Source organism: Orbicella faveolata, unplaced genomic scaffold (genome assembly GCF_042242905.1).
Source record: "Orbicella faveolata isolate gen_17 unplaced genomic scaffold, um_ofav_v1 contig_4, whole genome shotgun sequence".
Lineage (NCBI taxonomy): Eukaryota > Metazoa > Cnidaria > Anthozoa > Scleractinia > Merulinidae > Orbicella > Orbicella faveolata.
The window spans coordinates 4,940,527-4,961,529 of NW_028301569.1; the positions used below are offsets into that span (position 1 = coordinate 4,940,527).

General features: G+C 37.7%; 2 protein-coding genes across 2 annotated transcripts; one reads left to right on the forward strand and one right to left on the reverse strand.

Annotated features, from left to right (window-relative positions):
• Positions 1-275: 275 nt before the first annotated feature.
• Positions 276-4,953, reverse strand: LOC149101147 (adenosine receptor A3-like). Its single transcript, XM_089276462.1, has 2 exons — positions 3,699-4,953; positions 276-1,600 (listed from the first exon to the last, which is right to left on the reverse strand). The coding sequence occupies exon 2, from the start codon at positions 1,490-1,492 to the stop codon at positions 569-571; it is 924 nt and encodes a 307-aa protein (XP_089132588.1). The 5' UTR covers positions 1,493-1,600; positions 3,699-4,953; the 3' UTR covers positions 276-568.
• Positions 4,954-11,406: 6,453 nt separating this feature from the next.
• LOC149101148 (melanocyte-stimulating hormone receptor-like) lies at positions 11,407-12,897 on the forward strand. Its single transcript, XM_089276283.1, has one exon. The coding sequence runs from the start codon at positions 11,506-11,508 to the stop codon at positions 12,454-12,456; it is 951 nt and encodes a 316-aa protein (XP_089132409.1). The 5' UTR covers positions 11,407-11,505; the 3' UTR covers positions 12,457-12,897.
• The last annotated feature ends 8,106 nt before the right edge of the window (positions 12,898-21,003 follow it).

Genomic DNA, 21,003 nt, shown 5'->3' on the forward strand with positions numbered 1-21,003 from the left:
GTTAGTATCATGGCATACCTGTGAAGAACACACTGCTGAGGGCCAGTGACGTAATCCAATATGGAGGGAATTTTTAGATTTTTCACTTTTTTCTGTCGTAATTTTCGTATTTTGGCCGAAAATTTTCACTCAGAAAACACACTTTTCGATGTTTTATACATCATTAGGTTGCTTTAAATATATGGTCCAGAATATGGCTCTGACAGCTTCCAATATTACATTATCATAAACATTAACTTTCTCGTAGCTCATATAAACCTATAGACCACACTTCATTTGTCCTTGAAAATCCTCTTTATGTGTGAGCAGATTTTCTCCATTTTCTCACCAAATGTGTCTCTAAGCGAATAAACGAACAGCTACTCAAATGGGCAAGCACCCAGAGAAAATCCTGTTGACAAAGTTTTCAAGAGCCCGAGGTTGGAGTGGGGGCCGGCATCTACTTACACAACTTACTATACTAACATTGCAATTGCTTACAATTCATTAATATCTTTCTTTAGTTACTTGCAAATAATGTCTTATCACACTTGAAGTCTAGTCCATACCGTCTAGGATTTCGAGGGAGTTATCCCGGAAAACAGTTCAACTTCTTGATGGTGTCCTTCACTCCTCGCCTCACGTCTTTTATTTTCCAACAGTACAGGAATGGATTCAACGTGGAGTTCAACAAAAGAAGGGTAATCGTTACAGCATGAGCTTGGTGAAGAGCTGCCGATTGTAACCCAAGCACACCACGTAAACCTGTGACAACAGCAAATGGTAGATAACAAACAAGTAAAGTCATTTGTACCCACAAAGCACTGGACACGGTCTGTCTGTATCGTGCTATATTCATTGGAATTCGTGCTTCATTTGGTTGTCCTTGGGACGTATGAGTCTTAACTTGAGCTTGGTGAAAGTGAAGGGTAAGATAAATCTTCATGTAACAAAATGCCGAGGTTACAAGACATGATAGCATTATTATGGCGGTAATCGTTTCAGCTATGCGACGCTTGTAGAGCATTGTTATTGAAAAGCCAGTGCTAAAAAGCCAAAAAAAGACCACAAGGACCCATACTCGCCTCAAAGTTACCACTTGCCTGTATCTTAGCCTCAACATTAGGGCGAGAAGTCTGTCTACACTTATTGCCGTTATTGTTAACAAAGATACCCCGGAGAAAATGAAACCTATTGTATTTGTAAGTATGGTAGAATAGTGGCACAGTTTGGAAAGTTCTGGAGCGAAAATAAAAATTACAAACAGAGGCTGTGAGATTAGGCCTACGCAGAAATCGGTGCTTGCAAGGCAACCAAACAGAAGTTTTGATGGCGGATGAAGGGAAGAGACCTTTCGAAGAGCAACAAAAATCAGAACATTCCCCATTAAGGCAATGATGGAAAGGAGAACATTTAATGCAGAAATAATTGTTCGATGTGGTTCCTTAAGGCTCGCCAAGCAGCAGAGCTTTTGAATTGTCCTGCAGTTTTCAACTTCAGTGGAGTTCATCATGTTTTGTCTCGATAATGTTTCCTTTTTTTTCTGTTATCGAAATGTCCAGATCTTCAGGGTCTTTTATGAGGACTTCTACTTTAGATGACACAGTTTTATCTGTCTTTCCTGAAAAAGAGAAAGTATATAGTTAAGTGCAGAAAGTAGCTTTCCTAGACAACTAACATTGAGCAGTCTTTACTTGGTGAACGGTCCAGCTGGGCATTTGCATCTCACTTCTTACGTAATAGAACATAAACTCAGACACACATACATAGATACATATATTTTACGACTCGAAAGAAGACACTCTGCTAATGGCTGTAATTCTCAGCTCATTGTGTGACGGTGGCGAGCTCAGTTTGATGAATGGAGACATCAACCCTGGTGGGATTAATTTGCCACGATTGTGGCGTGTATTAACGTGAACACTTATCGTGTCACGTCATGAAGTGATGACAACAATAACTACCATTCATCAAAGGTGGGTATTCAGACGATAAAAAGGTAACAGTTTTACTTTGAGCAACTAACTATTCTTCAATTACAACAATGCGCGCCTAAACATTTTTATAATTCTGTTGTGGTTTCTGTCATCAGCTAATATCGCCATTACTATCTGAGAATTACGACTCCTTTTGCGCGTCGTTCAAAGACATCAGTGAATTTTGGAAAAGACGTTTGGAAATAAAGGTTCCAAGACAGAAAACCGCTTGGATAAAATGTGGTAAGAAACCCGGGCCGAAGAAAACGAGTAAAGACGAAAGATCATTCTATGAAAGCAACAAGAAGGAACTCACTGCTAGCGACTAAAACCCATTTTTCGACCGGCCATAAAATAAAGTTACATAGTAAACGATTTGAACCCAGGAGTATCAGTAGTTCGTATAGTGTGATCGTCCGGGTGAGGGTAGTTCTGAAAAGAACTGTTGTTGGTGACTCCAACAACACTTCTTTTCAGAACTGCCCTCACCCATGGACCACCACACTATACGAACCATAAAACGGTTGTAAGTATAATACTCTAGTGAAAGCTTACCCAAGTAACTTTATAGCATTTCCACGTTTTGTATCGAATCAGCGGTTGATCGTTTTTAGTTGCTATTTTCGCAGTCGTTTCTTGGACGTTTGTTTTCGATTTTGCTGAATAGAGTGGTTTCTTGCTATTCAGTTTTCCCGTGCCAGAAGCCTAGCTTTCTGTTGTATCTCAATAATCCTTCACCGAAAATCAATATGAATGTAAAATAATATTCTTCAGCAAATTGCAATGGGTTATTTTTATTATAACTATCTTGTTCTAAGCTTGATCGAGTTTCATTGGCCGACAGCATGACAGCGTTGACAGTTTTTTTGATAAGGTGTGATAAGCTTTCAAAACTTTAGGAGACAAAAACTCGGGCTTTATTTTTGAATCAACATTATAGGGTATATAGATTTGGGTTCTTTTTACGAAAATTCGCCAAAATGTTCCTCGATTATCAATTCGCCGAATTCGCCTTGTGATGTCACGAAGATCGGCCAAATAATATCATATCCGTCTAATTAAATGTATATTTTCTCATTAACCAAAGGAAATATCGAAAAAGCCTCACGCACTTTTTTTCAGTCCTTCATCTGCTGATTGGCAAGGTGCAGCTTGTTTTATTTATGTGCCAACTGGAATCCAGGCAACTGAGTTCAGAAAACACTGTCAGTTTTGCGTTTGAAGGTTTTCGCCCGCTTATCAATAAACGAAATCTTTAAACTAATTATTTTTTTCTGATTCTTTATTTGATTGGCTTTAGGGTGATGTATTTTTATATATATATATATATATAGTTTTGAAAGTGACACGAGTACAAAAGATTTTTCAAAAGACCCGTCCTGAACGTCTACGGTAACCTTAAGATTAAGATGCAAAACTTGATCTTCCCAAACGTCGTGTTTGCTGACATTATTTTGCTTCTCCTAGACGTTTTCTCCTACATCGTGAAGTATTATCATACAAGAAGATGAAATCTTAAGTGACATACATTATTGTTGTAGTTACCTTTTTTTCGTGATTCAGTTAACAGAACTCTTTAACTGAACTTGCAGGCTGCTGTGCAATAATTTTCATAATATGAAGAATACAATATACCAAACAGAATTAAAACATGTGCATGTAAGTCTTGCCAACAAATTCAGGCTGTAGCATGCAATAAAACTCCTTAATTTACCACATTCCCATATTTTTTCAATTGCTCACCTGAGCGATGGATATAACATAAAGTTATCTAATCTTCTGCGAGGCCTCCTTCAGCAAAATACAGTCTTCTTAACTATGATGAACTCTTCACAACTTCTGCTTGTGGGTAAGCTTCTTTTTCCTGAAAGCTTTGCAATTTATGTTGTTCGTTGTGACCTTGAAGTATGATTAGTTGCCAAAATTCGATATACCATTTCCGTCAGCAAAAAAGTACTGAGCAAATGTATTGACCAATGACTCTATTTTGAGTACTAAAAAAGATATCTTGAGTGTCAAGATCCTGCGTTTTTGGTAAAAGCTCCGAACAGAGAGCATATAAACTTTCAAAAACAGGAAATCAAACTCCCGGCCCTTGTTGTTGCTGATTAGCTCAGGGTGAAAAGTTCGACATTTCCCCGGATCTAACTCGTGCGATTTCAGACCAATATAATCAGTTGTTAGGTTGATAATTCAATTTCCGTTAGAAAGCATCAACGCATCCTTTTTTCCTGTATATCATTCAGTAATTGGAGCTATGACTTAACAAAATTTCGCTTTAAAGCAGTGTTATTTAAGTCGAGGTGTGATCTGAGTTTATATAACCCTTTTTTAGTGGTTTAAGGTACAAAGAACTGACCCAAGTAATTTGATTAAACATCAAAGTAACACTTTTATATTTTTTTTTATTGGTATTGTCTTAACGACTTTTTCCTCTTTAACCTCATTCATTGAAGTCAATAGACATTTCAAATTTTATAAAGTGAAAAACAAAAAAACAACAACAACAAAAAAACATTAACATTATTATCTCTAGTCAGATATTTTTTGTACTTTGGGTCCGAACTTTTTTTATAAACTTTTGTTTGGGGAATACGATTGAAAGCTGTTATCGAGCAAATAAAATGCACATTTGGAAATTGTTGTTTATGCCATGTTTTCATACTACCCGGAACTTAACGTAATGTTTTTTTATTGTAAATATTTGTTTCAGTTACAGTTACAGACAGGATCGATTCTAAAACGCGCTGTTGGCAAAAAGCTGTCTGAACTAAGTCGATATAAAGATCGTTCACATAATTTCTTGATACAGAAATTCTAGATTGTCTGAGTATTAAATGCTGACAGATCAGGAACCCGTTTACTTCACATAATACAAAGAAGAGTAATTAAGTTCCGTGTCTCTAAGGGATGTCATTAGTTTTATGAAAATCTTTTAGGAAGCTAGAGTCATTGACATCGCCGTCCTATACGAAAATCACACAACTTTAATCATTTTGTCTTCGGCGACACGACAGGACACGCGATAGTTTCCCGCGTCCACTGCCGTTCCCGTCTTGGCCTTCCCGTCCTTGTATTGTATAAAAGTCCCAAATGTTACTCACAGTGATGCAGAGGACATGAATGCCAAGCACTCAAATTTAAATACAGTACTTCGCCATTAGACCAAAAGTCCGCGACTATTTTTTGCACTATTGTGGTTATTCACTATCCAGTAACCACATGTCCCCTTAGAGGGCTTTTGGTTTTTCATTTACCTTCAAGGTCATTAAGAGCAGGATTGCAATTTGCATCAAAGTCAAGGCCTGTAATACCTTCTGCTTTGTCATGTTTTCGATCCTAGTTTCTTGTACATTTGACAATTAATTAGCATAAATCGCATGCTAACCTCAATATCCTTAAAAACGAGTGGAAGCAATCTTTCTAAAACGAGGCCTTTGCCACTTTTTTCTCTATATTTGGTCGATTTTTACAAATTCGTTTGAGGAAAAGCTATAACAAGCGAAAGACAACGGCCCTGTGAGAATCTATCGTGACTATAGCCTGATTTGTCATGCAAAGTCATGCAGAGTCACGATTACACACTGAACAGTAATCGACGATATGGATACCTTTTTCATGTTTAACACATTTGCTAAGAGGAATATATTGTAACAGAAGATAAAGGGCAACTTCCGGGCTCTTTGCGTTGACGAGACAAACAACCGAAGCTTAATAATCACCTGAAGCTCAATTATACATGTACCTCGTTAAGTGACTTGATCATCGTAGATTACAATATGAACAATATACATTTCAGGTGAGCTTTTCTTTACAATTTTATAACCAAATGAAAAAGAAAAATTCACTCTGCTTTGGTATATTGTTTCTGATTACGTAATTCATAACGACTTGTAGCAAACTGAAAATGAAGGACCACTTGGTAATTATTTGCCGCGTTGATGTGACACACAAACCCATAAATCTTCCAAAACTGTTAATTTATGATTAAGTAACACAGCATATCTTCAAAGATCGAGTTACAAAACTTTGTTAGCGATTGTAGACCGAGAGCTTGGCTAAGTTGCTCTTCGTTTCAAAAACAACATATATTTTGCATTCTCTTTTCCATATATGCTTAATTAATGTGACCCCAGGGTTATATTTTTAATTACAAGGCTAGGAACCGATGCATCTATCCAATAAAGTAAGGTACTGAACTACTGCCATTTTCCTCTATTGTTACCTTTCTTGTTTCATCAATTGAATTTCACAGTTAATTCGACTTGAAATAACAAAAAAAGAAAAGGTTCTTAAGGGTATAGTCTGGCGAATTACTTATCACAAAAAAGACACGGTAATGTGCTACATTGTGGGATAGTAATTCCATATAATATTAAGCAGAACACTATATACTTTACTTTTATTCACTATGTTGTTAGACACGTACGAAGGTAATTTCCTATTCTATTCAATGGTACTGGTTTTAGCGAAGTGTTTTACCGTCCACGACACCTGCAACTCATTAAACACCCAAACCTTTTATTGTACTGTTTTTCTCACATCCTTAATTGATACTACCGCAGTAAAGAATCGTGTTCAGCGATGAGTTTGATAAAAAGCAAAGTCATCCTACATTCATCGCGAAATCAACTGGTCGAGCTCTATATCCAGTGATAAGATATTTAGCTAAGACCCCAATACTTAAGGAATAAAGAAGCCTCGACTGTGTTCTGTTGTGTTGTAAAGCACGCAGGAAGCGACATAATTTACATGGTGAAATACTTTTTTCTACGCCATCATGCAAGTCTATTTGTTGATGTATTGAGGAGATATTTGAAAGAACATTTAGAATCGTGAAGTGCTGTATATATTAAGGCTGAAATTGATGGGTAGGGCCATAGTTAATACAGGGGACTGGTTATGAAGCCCGGCAGACATCAAAGGAGCAAACAAAGATTTTAAGATTAATGTTGGAAGGTCCACAACCGTGCACAATCTTATACACTTTGCTTGAATTACGTAACCAACACGTTTCTATCGGTTAGCTCCTCGGTACGGAGTAAACAACTATTGTGCTTTGTGCACGGTGAAGGCCAGAAGAGAGAACAAAAACATACAATAAAGATTGTCGAATTTCATAACCATTCCCCTCTATCAACTATGGTAAGGCGTACTGCCACAACATACGTGTGCGTACTGCTGCAAAGTACGTGTACGTAACACACTCAACACACTCAATATAATCTTTATTTAAACGCGGTAAACAATTCGTCAGCTAATACACTTAATGCCCAATAATAAAATAAAAAAAAGCTGCTTTCCACGAATGCAGTACCTTATTCATCTCCTTTGCGTAGGCGTTCAAATTGCCTCAGGGACTCTGCTTCCCTTAAGTCGCAAGGAAGACAGTTTCAAAGAATGGCGCCACAATAACTAAAGCTATTTTTGTAAAAGTTTGAGCCAATTAATAATTCATAAACCTATATTAGACAATTAATGAATTTTTTCACACGGTCGATATCGCGGTGAGGTCTGTAGTTAAAGTCATGGTTTGTTGTCCTTCACTCTCTTCATGAAGCTGCGACAACTAAGTTACCGTTATTTACTGTACTTAATGACCACCCTGAAATAGCCTTGGCTTATTCCTCGGGATTTTTCTCTTAAGTGTACAGAATGGCTATCATCATCACCAACGTCATCACTTTGGCCAAAAATTGAACACTTGTACTAGTGTAGTGTTTTCGCTCTGTGTGTTTTGCTAAAACTGCCGTGGTTTCCTGTCAGGAAAAACTCCCTAAGGTAAGGAATAATTCCTCAGCATTAAGTCCTTTTGATTGTTGCTACGTTGTTAACACTGCGGTTTTCTAAAAGCGAAATTCAATGTGTAATTTGGCGATCAACTTGAGCTTTTCGTAGCCCGTATAAATGCGTAGTGGGTCAAATTGCAAAAATACTCCAGTTGTTCTCATGATAGTACGGTAAGTTGCCACCAAATTCAAAAGCCTAACTTCTTCCACTTGAGAATGTGTCAGGAAAGCAAACAAAAGCAAAGAAACGTGTATTCCGACGAATGAAAGTCAAATTACGTAAGAGCTGCCATTTGTTGATTTCCGAATGGCATGAAAGGTCAAAGGGTCGCTCATATTGCTCAAGTGACCTAGTTTTGTGAAAACATTCTCAGAGTTCGTCGTTTCACCTACTCCATTTTTTTTTTTTTTCGCCCGACTTGTAGTTGAAATGATTGTTCTTCCCGGCAATATAGTCTAGTTGGGGGAAACCACGTACCAGAGTGCTTTTTTTGAGCCTTGAATTTCGTCTAAATTCAGCGTTGGTGAGTTGATCTTTAGCGACACAATAATTTGAAAAAACATTCGTCAACAATTCAGAGGGGTGTCAATAGGTTTTGGAATCGATGGATTTGGCCTTGAAAAGCCCACGGATTGTGGATTTTTGCGGTGGATCGAGCGGATTCGCGGATTTTGAAAACACTGTGGATCGTGGATCAGCTGTGAATTCTGGCACGGATTCCGGATTGTGCCTGTCTTGATGTTTGGATTTTGGGTCCTAACCGAAATTTGGATCATAGATCTTTCTTCAACCTAGGTCGGTATGTTAATGAGTCCTTCCAAATTATTTGTTTTTTTTGAACAGAGCTCATTTAAACTCAGGTGTGAGACTGTTATTGCCTTCTTTACTATTTGTGCGAAATTAACATTATGGCATTCACATTTACCGGTTTACCTTTGAACTTTTACATTTCTGTTTCCGGATGTGGTTGTGGTTTCGGATTTGAACAAAAACATTGGCGGATCGACGGATTTGGCGAGAAAAAGGCACGGGTCGACGGATTTGCATACCCCTATTCACCCCCCTCGATTCACGTTCAACTTTCACTTCGATTTTACACCGCCAATAATTGGAGGAAATAAGACCTATTGATTTCCTGGGTTATAATCTTTTTCCGATTTCGGCGTCAATATATAATTAGGCTGCCGCGTACGCAAAATACCTGAAACCTATATCTTTATTTTTAAACCTATCTAATTAGCGCAAAATACTAGAAACATATTTCTAGAACTAGTTTACTTAGGCCGTCATTCTTGCATAGTTTTGGAAGTCGTTTTTTTTCTATCTTGGATACCCTTAGTAGATCCTTACAGCACACTGCTCTTAATTCGTGCATGCTTCTTACGATCACCTAGCTCTCTCTTTGTGGGCGTCCCTCTTCCAGTTCAAGAACGTTAAGTAAACGTCTCTTGCTTCGTGACCATGCAGGTTAGTGATTCTTTTCCATCTGCACAATGGAACATCAGAGTGTCGCTATCTCGGTTAAGTTTATCTTGGACATAGTCAGCGTCAGAGAAGCGATAGAAACGAGGGGCAACGAACAGCGATTGATCGATGCTTTAAGGTCCTTGCTTCCAAATAACCACCGAGACTACAGTAAAATTGGTCATCTCCATTTAATTCTATTAGGACAAGAAAGAAGGTACATGGAAAGACCGAGGTAGAACAAGGTTTTCGATTTTTGAAACCTTATTTAAGAGATTGTGATCACATCAAAATAATGTCTTCAATTGTGACCAATTGCCTCATTATTGACATTAGTCAAACAAGAATTCCTAGCATCATGATAATTTTACATTTGTTTTCAAAACTGATATTGTATAAGTACACCAATATTTCCAATGACTTGTTCCGCAGTGATGATTTTTATTGACTTGAAATATCTGTGGTGCACTGTAAGTACTTAATTATCAACAGAGAAAACTAAATTCGCATATTTTTAGCGGACTTTCATCGATTCGGACTCGATGTTTTGGAGTTTCTGCTTCCGGAATTTTATCTGAATTACTGCACGTACACAGTGAAAATTTTAAGAGGTTGTGATTCTCGGGTACGAGGGGTAAATCAAAGAAAGCAGTGTTTTCTTGTGTGTTACTTAACGCATGAGTCATAAATTTTATCGTAATAAAATTATTCTCACGCGACAGACGGAAAATACAGAAGATGCTTAATATCAATGTTATCGTCGGTCACTCCTGCTTTCACCACCAAAATTTGTTTAACTTAACTTGTGACAAACTCAAATTTCCTAAAACCCAATTACGTTGAAATTGCATAGCAAAACTAGTTTTTTTCTCATGGAAAGTCAATTTCCAGGACTGTAAAGTGGAAAGAACAATCAAATTTAATTCAAACCTAAGTTCAGAATTTATAAAGACTTGAATCTGTCACAGTTGAGTTCAACGATTTATTGACAAGGATTTATTGAACAAAAAGAACTAGTCGGAATTTAGCACTGAATGAAAAACTGGCGTTGACGCTTCATTGAAACCTTCATTATAACCCAGTAATGTTTGACACGTAACCAAGCTGTTTAATCCTCTGTTATATCCTTTGAATCCACAAACACTGCGGGAATGCTAGAGAGGCTGCTCAGTTTTGAGACAAACTGTTTGAACTTTTTTTAATTTTAATTTCACCCTATTTACACTCAACAGATGTTTTTGGCAGCTGTATGAATTTTTGTTTTCATTCTTTCAATCTTTTCACTGTAACTACGGCATAGGTCTTCGGGGGATAAATTCAAATGATTAGGAAACCAAACTTCACGCAAAATCAGGATCGAGGTGAAAACGCAGGTGTGACAATTTTGAGAGGTAGTTTTGCAAAGAGGTTACATGTATATGGACTTCTATTATCATTCCCCACACATTTATTTAAGTATGATAGTAAAACTTCAAGAGTTACACTTTTTGTAGCGAATACGAAGAAAGAAGATATACTCATGTTCTCTGTAAGCTTACATGCATCTAACAGCCGAATCAAACTTCCGCATAAGAACTGTGGCGTTGTATTTTATTTAATGTAAATGATTTTATGTAAAATTAGGGAGGGCCATATTGTAAACTACTGGGCAACCAGTAAATTATGTTACCCTCGTTAAATAAAGTCTTTAATTTTATTTATTTATTTATTATGATTCCGGGGAAAGGAATTTCAGTTATTAAGGCTTACCAGTACTGGTTTGTGTAAATTGGCCATTTCCGAGTTGTCTTTTGCCTCTGTGTCAAAACGAGTTTCCGTGCTAAACCGTTAATATTAAAATGTGTTCCGCCTAAAGGTTCATTTTCATGTAAATCAAACTCCTTTCCATATGAAAGGTTTTGAACGAGGAACCGTTTTGAAACCAAGGCACAAGTTAACTCGGAAATGGCTTATTGAAACGTCTTGCTAGTAGAGCTACACTGGACAATGAAAACTGATATCATGTTGTATACTGAAATCTGACATGAGACCATGGGTGCGTCTGCGGTGGCAATTAATCTTGTTACGTGTGACACCTAAAGCGGGAATATTAGGTTTCTCATTCATACGTGTAATATAAGCAGTTTCCTTACAAACTAATATTTTTCAACCATCAGAGACGATTACTCAACAAGTACTTATGACCACCAGTTGAAGCCTTAAAAGAACATTCTATCAAGGTTGACATGCTTTGCGAAGTGCTGAACTGTACAGAAGACGAAGAGATGACAACGTAAATTAACGATTCTAACCACAGATGGAAAAGAACACGAAAATGGCCAGCTTAACTGATTATGGAAGCTACCTGAGAATTCAGCAGATAAACTGCACGACAGGTCTTTATGGAGCACATCAAAAGATAGTCATTTCAGCAATAAATGGCTTTCTATCTATGACTGCATTTTTGGGGAATGTTCTGATGATTATTGCTTTTCAAAAGGTGCGGTCCTTTCATCCGCCATCAAGACTTCTCTTATCCTGTCTTGCAATCACCGATCTCTGCGTTGGCCTTATTGCCCAGCCTCTCTACGCTAGCTTTCTGTTGTCCCAAGAGCGTTCCAAACATTGTTATATTTTTGCAGGACTAAGTAATGCAATAGCCGTGACGTTTTGCGGAGTGTCTTTGTTAACACTGACTGGAATAAGTGTGGACAGACTTCTTGCACTGTTGTTGGGCTTAAGATACAGACAGGTGGTAACTTTGAGGCGAGTGAGGCTCTTGGTGGTCATTTTTTGGCTCAGTAGCTTTGCTTTTGCAATAATGCTAGTTTTTTACCACAATATCGCTATACGCATCATGTACATAAGTATCTTATTATGCATAGCTACCTCAACGTTCTGCTACATCAGAATATATGTTACAATTAGTCATCATCGAGCACGAATACAAGAAGAAGCTCACCAACAACCAAACGGAGGACCTTCAATGAATATAGCGCGGTATAGAAAGACAGTGTCCATTGCATTGTGGGTACAAATGACATTACTGGCTTGTTATATTCCGTATGGTATCATATCTATATTTGCTCTCACTGGATTGCGTTCACCGACTTTTGACCTCGCCTGGGATTCGACATTGACTCTGCTTTTCTTGAATTCAACTCTTAACCCATTTTTATACTACTGGAAGATAAGGCATTTAAGACATGCAGTAATGGGCACCATCAGAACCTTGTGCTGTTCCTTGACCAAATCACATGTCCAATGAAAGCAAGACATCAATCAAAAACCGAGAAAAACTCGCCTCCCAGCCTGCTTCATTTTTTATGTGTACTGAAATAAGTAAAAATTAGCTTGCACTGAATATACAAGGATATACCCCCCAGGGATCAGCTGTAAAGTTGCCAATTTTATTAACCGTTTTTGTCAAAAACGTTTATGGGTGGATAGATGGAAGTCACAATAAGTTTTCGTGTGTCTTCAACTCTTTTATTCTGGGACACCTTACTTAGGTAAGCAAGTCATTCACCAGAAATGCATTCACTACTCGACCTAAATGCCGCATAACAGTATCGGGACAATACTCGTTTGGACCATTGAGTACGCTGTGAGGGTGCTAAAAATAGTAGAAGATTGATAATAAATTAAAGGAAGTAACGTAACAAAAGCGATATTTTTGTAAGTAATTGCGAAGCCATAAATAATCAGTACAGGTACATCTCCAGTACAGGTGTCTCAATTGGAAAAACAGACGTCTGTCGTCATGTCAATCAAAGCATTTGTAATCTATTATTTGATTTCTTAAAAACACTGCTACGATTCAAATCTGCGCAATACGATTAGGATTACTATGTGTATGCATATTTAAAATTCATTTACAGATAGACCGTCCGACTGCAAATATTACATGACGTGAAGCAATCCATTTGCAGTGGTCGACCGGGCTGCACAAACTTTAATTATGACCTACTTAGACTTGATTTCCAAGAGCTTAGACCATATTTCCGAGGTACAGTAACTCAAAACTAACTCGCAAAGGCCTTGTCCTTCATCGAAATCGACGAGGAAAAAATAATAGCAAGCTTCATTATGTGCATGCTGGCCGAAATATAGCTTACTCAGACACTGCAAAGAAGCACAGAGCAAACTTTGATTTTTACCTACTTAGACTTGATTTTCAAGAGCTTGAACCATATTTCCGAGGTACAGGGATTTCAAGCTAACTCGCAAAGGCCTTGTCTTTCATCGAAATCGACAGGGGAAAGATAATCGCAAGCTTGGTTATGTGCATGCTGGCCGAAATACAGGTAACTCAGACAGTGCAAAAGGAGAAGAGACCAGGCTGCGCAAACTTTGATTTTCACCTACTTAGACTTGATTTCCAAGAGCTTGGACCATATTTCCGAGGTACAAGGATTTCAAGCTAACTCGCTAAGGCCTTGTCATTCATCGAAATCGAGAGGGGGAAAAATAATCGCAAGCTTCGTTATGTGCTTGCTGGCCGAAATAGAGCTTACTCAGACACTGCAAAGAAGCAGAGATCGGGCTGCGCAAACTTTGATTTTGACCTACTTAGACTTGATTTGCAAGAGCTTGAACCATATTTCTGAGCTCCAGGGACTTGAACCTAACTCGCAAAGACCTTTTCTTTTATCGAAATTGAGAGGGGAAAAATAATCGCAAGCTTGGTTGTGTGCATACTGGCCGAAATAGAGTTACTTAGACACTGCAGAGAAGCAGGGACCGGGCTGCGCAAACTTTGATGTCGACCTACTTAGACTCGATTTGCAAGAGCTTGGACCATATTTCCGAGTTCCAAGGACTTGAAACTAGCTCAAGAAGACCTTGTCCTTCAGTGAAATCGACAAGCGAAAAACAATGGAAAGCTCTGTTATTTGCATGTTGGCCGAAATATAGCTTACTCCCGTTTTCTCATGTCAGTCCAATACTAATTACTTTAGGTAGTTTGCATTACAATATAGTCAATTTCACTCCTCTAGGCCTACTAACACTGCGTGACTAGATGTTTAAGAAGGTAGTTAAAACTCACACAAAGACCCCGTCCCCACTACACCAGGGAAATTTTGAAAACGCTGGCTTGCTCTTTAGTGTGGACTGAAAACGTTTTGTAAACGTGTTTACTCAAACACGTTTTTTCCGGCGTAATGTTGATGGAAAACATTGGAAGTATTTTTAGAGTAAAACGCCGTTCTCAAATTTCTCCAGCTTGGTGTGGACGGGGCCGAACACAAGCCAGGAGCAACAATGCGAGGCGGGCGTCCTCAAGACACTTTATAGAATACACTTTTATTAGTACCCGGTAACAAATCTATTTGTATTGATCAGTCGTGTTTTAATTTTTAGCTTAGTGGCTTCAAGCATTATCAAGCAAAAAAATCTTTCGAAGAAGACGATTTCTGCGAAAAGATCATGCACTTTTTTTTTCAGCAATTCGGTTAATGTCTGATCGTTCGTGACGTTTCATTAGTTTGCAGCCAGTGTTTCTTACAATATAAACTAACCCAAAAAGTAAACTTTTTATAAGGGGCTGACCCTAAAATGCAACCATGTTGCCATGCCTTTTTTTCATTTAAGCCGCTCTTTATTAGCTTGCGTCCAATAGGCACAGACCTGCAAAAGTATTGGTAGGTCATTTTCGTTTATTTTGGAAAGATTCAATAATGGACTTCAATAAAAAGCTATAACTAATGCAAGGTCCTTCATTTTTTCTTAGCACATTTTCCAAAGCAAAATGAGGCTGTCAATAAAAACTACATTTCATGTGCATATAAGTAATCCAGTGGTTACATTTCCAAGCTTTGGTTTGGAAGGGCATGGCGTTCAGCCCCCGCAGGGGGACTCCGTTTGTTTGTTTGTTTGTTTGTTTTTCATGTTTGTGTTGAAATCTATTGATTTTTTTTCGTACAATTTTTTTTTTCCGTTTCAACCAAGTGAGGTTTGAAAAGATCTTTTATGAAAGGACATCAAACCTGTCTGACCGTAAAATATAGCCATCTTGCCATGTTTTATTTATTTATTTATTTTTTATTTAGCCCGCTCTTTATTAGCTTGTAACCAATAGGCAAAGACCTGCAAAACTATGGATTTTAATTCGGAGGTCACTTTTTTTTTTTAATTTGGGAAAGATTAAATAATGGACTAAATAAAAACTTTTATTAAATGGCCTAGCTTTGGTTTGTGGCCGATATAACGCGCGATCTGATTGGCTAAGAGCGAGATGTGAGCGGTCGTTATGCAGCCGTAATGCCCACCGGCCGATTACAGATTATGCCAATTAGGAAGAGCCCGGCTCTGAAAATTCAAGCGCATTGAAACGACGAAAGTCGATTAAAAACAGGAAGAGAAAGTAAATTTAATTCCGAGTAGCCAAAAGTTTAGAGATTTTTCCTTAACAAAATTTATATAGAAGTCGTTTTTGACTTACCAGCCGATAATCTTGGCGGACACTAGTGAAAAACAATCAAAGTTTGCCTAGTATTAACCCTTTGAATACCAAACTTTCGTAAAAAAATACCGTTTTTAAGCGTTTAGTCAGGTTTTTTAGCCGCTATGACGCTAAATAAGCCTAATTTTTGCTAAAAAAGCTCTTTTTACTAAAAGGAGAGATTTTTCGAGGATTAGGTACAAAATTGAGCAAAACTTCAAGTGCGGACATGCACATAAGCCAAAATTTGGACTTCTTTTTTTTTGCCATTAACCGTTCTCAATTTCGTTTGTTGGCCCTTTCCTTTCTGTTTTTCTCGGCCCTTTTACACTGGCTACCTTTTGCATTGTATGTTCTTTCTGGCTGCAGTAAAAAGTTGGATGTTAATTACGGGCGAAGCCTAGAAATGGACCTTGATCAATCATAGGCGTTGTGGACCATTTTACCACCGTTTCTGCACCAAAACTGATAACGTTGTTTTTCGATTTGCGACGTCGGAATGTCGTCGATATCTAAACTTGACCATTGTGCGGAAAGGGCTAGCCTAGCACTACTATCTGCTTATCAAGAATATCTGATGACATTTAAATTGATGACGTCACAAGTGGTACAAAGAGTACGACCATTAATTAGGCATATCTGCGTAGTTGGTATTCAAAGGGTTAAAAATCGCTAAGTGAAAAACACCATCAGCAGGTCTGTCATGTATCCTGTGTAGAATACCACGAAGAAACTTGTAAGTTATCATCTTAGTTACAACAATTACCAAAATATTGAACTCCGTCACAGTTCTCATCAAATAGATTCGATCGCTTTAACATAAGCAAGTGTAAATCAGCTTCCAGGATTATCAGATGTAACCAATCACGTGGTTTCTGTTGGTAGCAGTGTCTCTGATAACCTCAGACAGTTTTAGACGTTCACAAGGCTTGAAAAGCTCATCTATAAATCCCAGAATGAAGAAGGAGAAGATATGTTGTCGAAAGCGATTAATGGGAAGATCGAGTCATTCTGAGCAGTGCATTCTGAAGCATTAGTATTTTCTCTCACCGAAAGACCGTTTGTTTGGACTATTTTGAAGCACTTGCTGTCTTTTCTATATGCGTTGACGTTTTGCCACTGAAGTCAGAAAAACTCTCTCATCAAATTCTGGCAACACGATACTAAAATACGTTTTTGAGGCTGTGACAATCAATTTTCCCCTTAAAGAAATCTGTTTTTAACGGAATATGCCATACAGTGTAGTTTTGCCCTGGATTTGAGACGATGAATGAATCGGTAAACGCCCGCATCGCCGCATTTGAATTGACGACTTCCATTGGAATAATTTTTTTCTTTTCTTTAATTCATAAGTCATATAATAAACAACTCAATAACCTTGACCTTTCAGTCGTTACGGGAAAATGTCAAGCCTCGGTCTACCATATTGACCTCGCTATCGCTCGGTCAATACGCAAGGCCTCGGTTTGAGATTATCCCGTAACGACCTCACTCTCGGTTATTAACTAGTTAATAACTAATGCAAGGCGTATCATTTTTTCATAGCACATTTTCCACAACAAGATTCGGCTGGCAATAAAAACTACATTTCATGTGGATATAGGTACCGTTTAATTTGCTACCCAATTCAAGGAGTCCCTCTATAGCCCAGTGCTTTTTTTTCTCTCTTTTTGTTTGTGTTGAAGTTCATTGATCTTTTTCCTACGATCTTTTTTTGTCCGTTTTACCCGAATTAGGTGAGAAAAGACCTTTTAAAAAAGAGCATCAAACCTTTTCTGACCGTAAAATATATCCGCCTTGCCATGTCTTTTTTCATTTAACTTCTCTGTATTAGCTTGTATCTAGTAGGCAAAGACCTGCAGAAGTATGGATCTTAATTGGGAGGTCATTTTTTTTTTTTTAATTTGGAAAAGATTTAATAATGGACTTCAATAAAAACCTATCGCTAATGCAAGGTCTTTTATTTTTTTGTTGTTTTTTTTGTTGTTTTTTTTTTTGTAGCACATTTTCCAAAGCAAGAGGAGGCTGTCAATTAAAACTACATTTCATGTACATGTAGGTACCGTTAAATTTGCTACCCAATTCAAGGAGTCCCCCTGTAGCCCAGTGGTTACATTTTCGAGCTTCGGTGTTGAGTCCCCGCAGGAGGCCTTCGTTTGTTTGTGTGTTTGTTTTTTCATAATTGTGTTGGAGTCCATTGATCTTTTTCGTACAATCTTTTTTTTTTTTTCAGTTTTACCCGAGGCAGGTGAAAAAAGACTTTGTAAGAAATGACATCAAACCCTTTCTGACCGTAAAATATATCCATCTTGCCATGTATTTTTTCATTTAACCTCTCTTTATTAGGTTGTATCCAATAGGCAAAGACCTGAAAAAGTATGGATCTTAATTGGGAAGTCATTTTTTTCTTTTTTAATCTGGGAAAGATTTGATAATGGACTTCAATAAACCTACCACTAGTACAAGGTCTTTCATCTTTTTTTCCAAGGCATGATGAGGCTATCAATGAAAACTACGTTTTGTGTACGTATAGATACCGTAAATTTGCTACCCAATTCAAGACGTCCCCCTGTAGCCCAGTGGTTACATTTCCGAACTTCGGTTTGGAAGGGCATGGCGTTGAGTCTCCGCAGGAGGACTTCGTTTGTTTGTTTGTTGTTGTTGTTGTTGTCTTTTTTGTATGTTCGTGTTGGAGTCCATTGATCGTTTTCGTACAGTTTTTTTTTTTTTCAGTTTCACCCGAGTTAGGTGAGAAAAGTGACCTTTTAAGAAAGTACGTCAAAGCCTTTCTGACCGTAAAATATATCCATGTTGCCATGTCTTTTTTAATTTAAGGTGATTCCTTAGTATTGCATTGCGCATCCCTACTGCGCAGGATTTTCGCGTCATTAGCGCGCGCACATGAGCGCGTGCACGTACAAAACGTAAGATGTTTCCCTCAAACTAAGCTCGATAGCGAAATAAATGCTCCTTTTCTCTTAAACGAGCACGTTGAGCCCCGATTCTTTTTCAGGTATTTGCTAAGAGCAGTCTAATAAAAAACATATTTGAATAAGGAAAAAGGTTTTATAGTAGAACATGATTTTTTTTCGGAAAATGGTTCCGTACTGGGTGTATTTTGGCCAAGGCGAGGACTTCAAGCTAACCACGGAACTGTCCGAAAAAGTGCAATATCCCCACAACCAGGCAATCAAAAACGGCTTAAATGAAGCAATACTGTTTATCTGAATAAAAGAAGCTTTACTTTCAAGAAGCAATTTTTGTCTTTCGAGAGGCGAAGACTTAATTCTGTATGAAAGTGATTCGAATTTTTAACGCGCAACCAGTTTAAGAGCCTGCTGACACGTAAACAAGTACGATGACCCCATTTTTTTATTGCATTTTTTGAATGTTCATGTCATGAATGTTAATTATGCCGATTTTCAAAAAAAAAAATTTGGTAGTACAACAATTTCAAGGGAATTACCTTAACCTCTCTTTATTAGCTTGTATCCACAAGCAAAGACCTACAAAAGTGTGGATCTTAATTGGGAGGTTATTTTTCTTTTTAATTTGACAAAGATTTAATAATGGTCTCACAAGGTCTTTCATTTTCTTCATAGCACATTTTCCAAAGCAAGATGAGGATGTAAAGAAACACTACACTTTATGTGCATATAAATACCGTTAAATTTGCTTCCTAATTAATTCAAGGAGTCCGCCTGTAGCCCAGTGGTTACATTTCCGAGCCTCGGTTCGGAAGGGCATGGCATTCAACGCCCGCAGGGGGACTCCGTTTGTTTATTTGTTTGTTTGTTTGTTTTTTTCGTCTTTGGTTTGGAGTCCATTGAATTTTTTTATACAATCTTCTTTTTTTCCAATTCAACCAAGTTAAGTTTAAAGAAATCTTTCAAGATAGGACATGAAACATGGGTCACCGAAAATTATACCCATCTTGCCATTTGTGTTCTTTTTTTTATTTAAGCCGCTCTTTATTAGCTTGCAAACGCTGCCAAATGCATTTTAAAAATGAAGGAGAGTGATTGAAATTGATCGAGAACTGTACGCGTAAAAAAAGTGAATAACATTTTAAAGCGACGTGTTGTGTTTTTTTTTTTTTTCGCGTGAGCTCTATATAAACAAAGAAAATGCAAAACTTTCTCAGAGTAAAGCGTGTAAACGGCGTTGTCATTAAAATTCGTGACACGCCTGCTGGCTGATTGGTCTAATTTTATTTTGCATATTCATGATGACTATTGCTGACCTAAGGTGCTCCTTTGCCATTTTGAGATGTTTGCCGCCGGAGTGCGATGTGTACAGTTCCCTTCTACACGAGAAGCAAACTCTTACTTTGAAGAAGAAATGGCGGCTACGTATGGGGAAGGATAGGCGATTCACACCCATTTCTGTCAATGGTTGGTACCAAGTCATTTGCATTCTACCTTCGCAAGTAACATTTCTACCAAAAATACCGGCTCCAAGTCCTGCCATGTGCGCTCGACGGACTCGGTTTATGTTTCTTCTCGAAATTCAGAACAACCCCATTGCTTTAGTAACGGAGTAAAACAAACGTTAGAAGCTAGTTGAGGAACCATTTAAGACGCTAAAGTTCGTAGCAGGCATTTTTACGAGAGTTTGGCTTTCCTTACGAAAGTGGCGTTTCTTTGTCAAAGTTTGTCTTGTTATTGTCAACGCGCACTCGTGTTTAACAGTTCACTGTGAATTATTTTATTTCTTGTTTACTCTTTTCAGTTTCCACAGTTTGGTTTGTTCCTTACTCAATTTTTTTATCTCTTCTATTTTCAGGGTTTGTCAGCAAGACAGGAGGAGATTAAAAGGATTCAAGCAGGGAGGATGAAGACAAAGTTAAGAATATCAATTTAGAATTTGGTTAAATTGAAATCTTTCCGATAAGAAATGGCTGTCTCGTAACTAGAAAAGTTATATTAGAGGGTAAAACTTCGTAGTCTAAAATCAATTTGATTGTTCAAGGTTTTTTTTTTTTTTTCTCGGCTGAAATAATAGCATTTCAATTTGGTAGTGAGGTTTAATTAATTATTTCTGCCATTTTTGCTGGAAAGGTTTAAACCGCTTTCGAGTTATCATCTGTTACATGTTTTCAAATTGTGGGGAGTTTTATTTCTTGGATCGAGCGATCATCAGTTTGATTAAATTAAATTTCATCGGTCGATATTTGCATGTTTTACTACATAATTTTGTCAGATTCGAGTGTTTTTGATTTTTTTGTTGTTGCAAAATTCCAAATTGTTTTGCAATCGCTTAACTCTCCTAAGATTAAAAACATGTTACTAGGCGATAACCTTTGCAGAATATATTAAGGTGGCACTGAATGTTGAAATCAAACCGTGATAGCAATTGCACTTTAATGAC